The sequence below is a fragment of the Ascidiella aspersa genome, chromosome 4 (genome assembly GCF_963924565.1).
Source record: "Ascidiella aspersa chromosome 4, kaAscAspe10.2, whole genome shotgun sequence".
Lineage (NCBI taxonomy): Eukaryota > Metazoa > Chordata > Ascidiacea > Phlebobranchia > Ascidiidae > Ascidiella > Ascidiella aspersa.
Window position 1 is genome coordinate 4049126 of NC_139450.1, and position 8665 is coordinate 4057790.

Here is an 8665-nt window from a genome sequence, read left to right on the forward strand (position 1 = left end):
AATAACGGTATCCACCCTTAAATTATATTTTCCCGTTTCAAATTTGGCGCCATCTTAAATAACAGTTTGCTTGTTCAACCGCAGCTTAGCGCGCCAAAAAAAACAGTTCCTCTTTGGAAGCGGGTTTATAAATAGAACGAAGAAACTACAACCGCCGTGACCGTCACACTTTGGTGTTTGCCTGTTTGCGCGCAAACTGAAAACTGAGCAGTTGTTGGACTAAAGTAGTAAGGAGTTGCTGATAGTGTGTGTTAGGCAAAGTTGGACAATTAAGTAATTCTAGCTACTTAGTTCGGCGTTTGTGAGTAATATACTATAAATAGGTTGTTCTACGAGTGTTAGACGTCATTCATCCTGAAGAAGGAGACTTGGATAGGTTGCCGAAACGTTGGAGAAGAAATATAATTTCTGGAGGAACTGTTTTTGAATATTATTATGCCTGGTTGCAACAGTTTATGTAATATACTACGAAATCGAATTTTAATTGCAAATTGCTGGTGTGCTGTAATCTAATTTTCGTTTTTACCAACTATGCGACGTAGTCCAGCGGCATTTTCGGTGTTGTAAACAAGTCATTTTGAAATGACTTAAGTCCCAGTCAAGTCTTTTTAAATAAATAACAAGTCAAGTCCCAGTCCAAGTCATCGGTTGCCCAAGTCAAGTCCCAGTCAAGTCATAATTAGAGCAAGTCAACTTCAAGTCCAGCCCTTGTCAAAAAACTAAAACTTTAAATTATGAAAACCGTCAAACTCCTTCGATTATTATAAGCATCTCAAGTAAAAAATAACATAAAAGCAACATATTACAAGAAAATTATTTTATGTGCAAAGGTTGGGATAAATAACGCAATTTGAAAAATAATTGCCTAATAAAAACAATTTATTTTAACGCAAGTAATTGCGTGCATTTATTGGCCATGGTTTTTCCTGGATAAATAAATAACCATTGTGCTTTAATATTCATTGACCTTATCATGAAGACCGAGCAAAACTTTATACTATATAGGCGGACACTTCTTGAACTATACCTGTTAAAAATGGCAATTAATACAATGACAGTAACGTTTATGAAAATCAAAGTCAAGCTAGAAGGACTTCCAGCTATTTTAGCTGCCGGTGCAGCAGCAACCGCAGGTGTTTACCTTGTTTACAACTACAAAACCTTTTTACCCAAACTGGCCGAAGTCATTACGGCAATTCAAGGAACGTTTGTGAATTCCATTGGCCAAGGAAGCTTCGTGTTCACTTTAATAGCTGTAACTGAAGAGGCAAAAAATCAATTTCTCAAGCGGTTATCTTCCGGCGAACTTCTAAATGCGCTTAACGAGCAAGTTGAAATTGAACAGAAGAAGCAGCAGGGATATTTTAAAAGCACGGAAATTATGGAACTGCATACTTTAACCACGACTCTGGAAGATTTTGACAGACTAAAAGTAAAAGCCCAACAAGAGTTGCAGAAGGCTTATAAGATGGGCATAAAAAAATCAGAGGTAAGGACTTTCGGTTTTCGGAATTTTTCAATTCACCCAATCGTAGAAAGTTTTACGAAAACGAAATTCTACTAATTTTGTAATTTATTACTAAATATACAAAGTTTTGCTTAATTTACAAACTTTTATGAATGTTGTCCGTTATTTAAACCTATGTAACTATAACAAGGAGAATGATGAAGATGAACTTGAGTGGAACAGCATTAAACAAGAGTTCAGCTGTAAGTAATTTAAACTAATTCGTTTGGCAAGAGCTGTCAGTTAAAATAAACTATACAGAAAGCAAAATATGTAAAATTAAAGGCAAGTTAACTTATTTATCTTGGTCTACTGGCAAAGAAATAGCATAGAAAGTCGATTTAGGAATCAACAGCCAGAAATCTTTGTTCTTTTGGGTAAACAGTGTCGCAATAGGTCAGTTGTTAATAGCATTAAGATAAAGCCGATGCGACTAGGGATGTTTTACGATCATGTTTTTATGTGTTTTTCTAGACACTTGCAACGAAACAAGGACAACAGATTTTAAAGACTACAAAAAAACTGAGGTTTTCATCGATATAACCAAATTATGTTCAAGTATATATGGCAAAACGTTTCTTGTAAAATCGATTTACGATGACTAAGTTTAACTTTTTCTTTAAAAATTATCTTCTTTATCGTGAAGGGTAATAATGTGTAAATTAATTTAGATTTACTATCATTGCCTTTAAGTCAGTATTTTTGGAGTAACTCTATTTTTTTATATATCCCAGTCGCAAGAAGAAGACATAAGCCAAAGTTCTGGTCAATCTTCTAAACAAAGAAAACATTCCACTGGTAATGACCATTTGTTTATAAGATGTTGGAAGCATTGGGCAATACAGTTGCGCTGTGCAATACCTTATTTTAAATATAGGGACGTTCTATAAAGTATTTATGGGGCCATCATGATGAATATTAAAGTTGTTAAACAATTAAAGGGCTTTAGCTAAAACGCTCACACACAATGTTTAAAACAGATATAATACTATTTTAGATCATTTAAATCATTTCAGTTTACGCTATTTTTTTCACACTTTGCTAAAAGGTTCGGTTCCAGACACAGAAAATGTAAAGATTACAAAGGACATCAAGGTTACTCTAGAAGACGTTTTCTCTGCGACAGGTTGGTGTCAAAATTTAATGCCACAAATGTTTCTCAAATATATTTAGCAACATTTCAGTAGACTATTTCGTACTTGGTTACAGACGTGATATGTTGGTTAAGGCAGTGGTTCTTCGCACAGTCATCGCGTTTTTATTTAAACTCAACCGCGTTATCAAAATGCCAACATTATTATCGACTGAAATATGCACTCAAACTCATTGTAACGACAAAACTGCTGCGGTTGATTATGCATTTTCAGAAATATGAAAAATAGAAATCAACAATTTGAAATAAGTAATATTCCTATCGTTGTTGGGTGCGTCGTAAACCAAACAAACTTTTGCAAAATCGTCTCAAGAAAAATAGTTGAGAATCACTGACACTGAGTTAAGCAAATAGTTCGCTGCAAAAAAGCTATAAATGAAAGTACTTTGATATTATTGGATGATAATTACCATTTGAGTTACTAGGCTGAAATTACCTTGAATAACCCCATTTTCACGAGGCTATGATCCCCAAACTAAATTTTTCCTAACTTTAACTTTCTAAATGCCAATTTCTTCTCACTTTACAAAGTGTTTTACGAAGGGTGCAGCAATTAATGTGTGGAGATAATATAGTGCTAATTTTTTTATGCGTCCAATGCGTCCTTGCTTTAGAACAGGGATGGCGAACCACAACCACTGACCAGCGATTTTTAAAGCATTTTTTTTTTAAAAGACAGATTTAAATAAAATCCATCTTAGCCGACTCCGACTCGCAGCCCCGTTATAAACTGGCTCGGTAAATTACAACTTCTAATATTTTAACCTTAGGTATGTGTTTTTTACATCGGCTGTGTGAAAGTTAAGTAGAGGTGGTTCTAAAATAAAATCGTTGAAAAAACAATTCTTACTTGTTATTTGTTACACCTTGTTAAGGTAACCTAGTGCTAAACGGTCGTTGTGGTAACCGGTCATGCGGCGAATGGCAAATTTCACTCGGTCAAGCCATTGTGGCAGGGTTTGGTGGTAAGCGATATTTGGGTTGAAACAGCAAGGACAAAATAATAACCTTTGTACACAATAATCCTGTATATCTATTTATAAACAATGTTGCACTGAATATGTGATAATGCAAATCACCTTGACCCTTGCAAGACAAATGTCCAACTTAACCCGTAATAAATATACAACTTCTTAAATTTTTGTAACGAAAGTGTTTTTTCTTAAAAACCACACTTAAAAAAACAGATTTTAAAATGACTCACTTGTATGAATCCTTTTCAGGAAAGGATAAATGTAAAACAAAACAATTCTTCGCTAATAGCACTATATACTGTTTAAATCAGGGCTGCCCAATCTGTGGGTCGTGCAATTGTGTTTTAGGGATGACGAGTAGGTCTACATTAACTGCACTTCAACAAATGCGTGCAGAATAGCAGACGACTAATAACATTTTGTTTATCGCTGTTAAACGACCCTTTCATAGATTTACGAGCTTGCAGACAAAAAATTCTTAAAACCCTGGTTAAACCATGCTGAAAAGCTTTCTTCTGAACTTCTGTAATCCCCAAAATGCCGCAGTATTTGTTAATCATTTAGGTTCTTAATAGTAGTGGGAATCCGAATTTGGAATTCGTCCAATAACCTTGAATTCCCAACCCAGACAATAACACTTGCAGCTTCGCATAAAAAAGTTTTGCATATAATTAAATATATGACCCACTTGATTATTTTGTAAGGATTAAGGTCGTGTTTTTGACCCGCGCGATAAAAGGTTCGCCAGCCCTGTTTTGGAAATAAATCCATTTTTTGCGCTTTCTTGATCGATTTTTAAGATTGCTTTAGCTGTGTCGTCACATTATGACGTATATAACCCTAATCCTTGTAAGCATATCTCATTCTGACCGGCCAGTAAAGTCGCTGTCTGAATGCTGTCGCCATTCATATAGTCGCTCTGTTGACAGCCACTGTTTTAAATGAATCGCTATCGATGAGGTCGCTCTACTGACCGTCGCCGTTTTACTCGCTATCCGGCCCTGATCCCGCCTGGTCTTATTAAGTGTATTTCTTTACCAAAACTAACCGTACTTCGAGAATATTTGTTTTTTCGCAGGCACGCGACGTTCTTTTAAAACCGCTATTTTTTATTTTCGTAGATCCATTTTGCCAAGCTGAACGAACCCTGTCAGAAGAATACGAAAGCATGAATAAATTCTACAACCTCAGCCCCACACTAAAAGAAGCAAGCTTCTATCTAAAATACTACAGTGTTTTGGTGCAGTTACGTCGCTTTCCCGAGGCTGAAAAGGTCTGTGCTGAGCTGACTGAAATTGTTGAATCTTTACAAGCAACCCCGCAAGGTTTATTAGCACTGGCTGGCGAACTGATCGAAAACAATCGCCCCGTCGAAGCTATATTTTTCTTTACACTCGCAGGCGACCGATGCGTGAGCTCAAAAATCAATAAGATTGAAACCATAATATTGATAGATTGCATCAAGGGGTTAGTAAATGCAGCTGATTTACTTTCCGACGCTAAACCAAAACAAGAAAGATATATCACCGATAGGGTCCTTCCACAAATTAAAAAATGTCATTACCAAATATTTCAGATTTCTACGGATAAAGGTACTAAAGATGAATTTCTTGCAATAAGCAACAACTTCCTTGGTCAATTCACATGGCGTCATTGCAATGACCGAGATACAGCTCTATCATACTTAGAAAAAGCAAGGTCTTTTCTCGAAAACTCAGATTGTCTCGAGGAATATGGCGACTGCCTTGTAGCCATTGCAAGCATCCACGACGACGAATTTAACTATTCGAAAGCAAAAGAATGCATGGAAAAGGCAAAAAAAAGTTATGAAGCGGAACAAACCAACAGTGATGAAGACCTTTTAGAAAAGATGGAAGATTGTACCTTGATGATTGAAAGGTTCGAAAAATGCCTTTCGAAAACTACAAGCACGACAGGCGTTAAAAAAGAAGAAAAGTGAAAAAAAATATGAAAAAACTACAAAAAAAAAAACAAACAACATTACAGTTGACAAATAATTCAAATAAAATAGGTTTTGTTTTTTTGCTAGAATTACATATTAAAATTCTGCATCTCTTATATCTTATATTCCTATACTTATACTTTTCGAATTATTACTTTGTCTTAATTATTGGAATTGCTTTTTGAGTGTATGGAATTTCGTTTTCAATTTTTAATTTTCCAATTTCTCTGTAAATGTTTTGCAAACTTTTAAGCTAGTCAATCTTCTATTTTAAAATAGAACGTAAATAGTTCCTGATTCTATTTACTTGGGATGTCCGATGCCTGATATTTTATTCCGATATCTAAAGTGACGAAAAAAAGTATCGCGACTCGATCAGATACCAAATGACGTCATTATTATACCTAAACAAGCTCTAAAGATAAATTCAAACGTTTCGAGTTCTTTTCGGGTCAATCAGCCACAAGTTGCTTTTTTTTGTAAAGTTTCGTCTCATCCAATTTTTAAACTATGGTTTTCCTTAAATCAAGTATGGAATATGTATGCTAATTTGTTATGGCATCGGCATACTACCACTTGGCATCGGGTATCGGCTCTGATCTGATATTATTGAAAATCCCTACTCCTAATTATGTATATATGTGTGTATGTATAGGGGCTTGTATGCGCCCATGTAGGCTTCAAATCGTGCTTAATGTGTACGCTATTAATGTTCTCCTATGATATATGTTGAGTTTTAGTGTGCCCAGATAATAAACTGTATCCTCTGATTAGAAATATGCCTCAAAATGTTCGAAACAGCGAAAGCAAGCAATTTTAATCACCTCTATGATTACAAATACTTTAATGTTTAAACCAGTGGTTCGCAACCTTTTTGCCCAGCAGCGAAATCTTACCTGTAATAGCGGTGTCAACCAAATACAGAACGTCACGATATAAGTTACCTTCAAAGCTATCTTTGGTCAAACTCGTGCGTAAATGTGGGCGGAAATCGTAAATACGCAAATGATGAGCCTAAATGCAATCGAGGAGTTTACGTAAATTGTTCGCGCAAAAATTGAAAAAGTTGCGCCTTTTTGTTGAACCAGGCATTAACTGTGCACCGCGGCGCCCTTGGTGAGTCGTTATTTTCCAAAGGCGTCGTACAAATGTTTTTCATTTGCATTTACACTCTAAGTGCGTTAATAAAACGCTTGCAAATATTATTAACCCCCTAAACATGCGCATTGAAAATGATTGGCATGAAAAGCTGCGGCAATTCATCATGATTAGGTACAATATAAGAACAAATCTGTTATATAGCTTGATGATAGATTTTAAAGACAAAAAGGTAAATTGAAGTAGTCTTAATTAAGACGTTTCGATACCTGATTGTTTTATCATTATTTAATGTGACTGAAGTCTTAACCTCACTAATAAAAGGTGGAACGCAATCATTACGATTTTCTGAACAAAAAATTTTTTTTCTGGATTAAAATTAGAAATAATTTAGACGGAAGCGTGACGCCTAAAACGTAATAAATATTTCGCACGTCAATTAATTTATAAAAATATCAAGATGGTTGGACGAACAACTGGGGAGGCATTTGCCGATCAGAAACCAAGTGTAGAAAGTTAAAACAAACAAGTGTTTACTGTGTTAAACTTCTAAGCATGAAACACCCGATCCGTAAAAAAATAGTGCAGTTCTAAGCAAAAAGGTAAACGACAATTGGGCATCAAAGGACCAAAAAGTCTGGCGTTTAGTCATGAAGTCGCGCCTGGTCACCACACCGGGGTTAAGAGCCACTGAGCCTAACGTTGGGTAGTGAGTTTACCTATTTATCTGTGGTGATTAACCAAGAGAAAGGCAGTTTAGCGGGTGTATGTAATAGTACAGTAGGCCTACTGTATTAAGACATGCAGGCAAATAAGTCGTTTACATAAATTGGTATGTCGAAGTTGTATTCGCTTTAGTCAAACAAAAGGATACAGTATAAAGCCCCCGAATGCTAAACTGGTAAAAATATATGTCAAACGGTGTGTGTTTTCTCTGACAAACACAACAGCGATGGTTATAAATTAAACCGGACATTCACTTCTTTGACTACACTTAGATCAATTAGGCGTGACATGTGAACATGGCCCAAAAGTAGGTATATTCGATAATATCGGATCGGAGCCGATGCCCGATACCAAGTGGTAATATCGGTAATCGTCCGATACTGGGATATTACCAAGATCCCATAGGAATTATAGCCATGCTTTGGAATCTAACGCAGCGACTCTAACTTGAAACCTAAATTTATAAAAAATAATAAGTAACTTTACTTTTCGACGCTAAAACAAATTTCGACCAAAAAACCTAAACAAATCCTTGGAACGTTTCTTCTATTTTGTTTGTTCGAGCATATTAATGACTTGGTGTCGGAGCGGAGCGGATTTAATCGTTTTTGTTTAAAATACCGGTTATCATCATACATCCCTACACAAAAGTATTCACAAAACTTACCAAATATTGACTACAGTCCCGCATAATCTCAGCTATATCTGGTAGCACATAATACTTTTTATCAAACCGTTTTTAGTCTAGATCTGCTCGCAACGGCCTTGCTTTGACTTGCAGTAAAATTACCGCTCCAAGCACAAATCGCAATAAAATAAAATCGAGTTTCATGATTGGCGTTTCTGCCTCTAATTTTGCATGGTATCCTACCCGTTTTTTGTCACACAATTTATAGTTTTTTTGGCTTAGTCATGAGCACAAATACTTGGCTTTCCTAACGGCCTGCGGTTCAAATGCGGCCCACCAGTTTAATTCGTCCGGCCAGCAGCATATTTTCCTCATGATTCCAGAATACAATCATATTATTGTAAAATTTTAAACTAAACAACATTTCATAAAGCCTATTTTACATTTTTGTAACGTTTTCTTCGTTTAATAATACCTTATCAAGTTAAATTAGTTTGAAACTCTATTTTAAAATTTAAATACTGATTACGATCATCCGTTCGTATATTTATCTTGGCCTATTTGAAAATGGTTTGCTCACTTTAATTTTTAAAACAAAAGCTTAATAATAAGATTT

At 35.5% G+C, this 8665-nt stretch overlaps 1 protein-coding gene across 1 annotated transcript; it reads left to right on the forward strand.

The window, feature by feature from the left end:
* Positions 1-377: 377 nt before the first annotated feature.
* Positions 378-6367, forward strand: LOC146146728 (uncharacterized). Its single transcript, XM_083386717.1, has 6 exons — positions 378-1489; positions 1659-1710; positions 1982-2034; positions 2242-2305; positions 2556-2633; positions 4756-6367. The coding sequence occupies exons 1-6, from the start codon at positions 974-976 to the stop codon at positions 5592-5594; spliced, it is 1602 nt and encodes a 533-aa protein (XP_083242843.1). The 5' UTR covers positions 378-973; the 3' UTR covers positions 5595-6367.
* Positions 6368-8665: the final 2298 nt, after the last annotated feature.

What these genes read in the sequence shown, in the direction of transcription:
- LOC146146728 (XM_083386717.1), top strand. Translation starts at nt 974, where the DNA reads ATGAAGACCGAGCAAAACTTTATACTATATAGGCGGACACTTCTTGAA. An exon ending in CATTAAACAAGAGTTCAGCT is followed by an intron (nt 1,711 to 1,981) that starts GTAAGTAATTTA and finishes GTGTTTTTCTAG; the next exon opens with ACACTTGCAACGAAACAAGG. An exon ending in ACAAAGAAAACATTCCACTG is followed by an intron (nt 2,306 to 2,555) that starts GTAATGACCATT and finishes CTTTGCTAAAAG; the next exon opens with GTTCGGTTCCAGACACAGAA.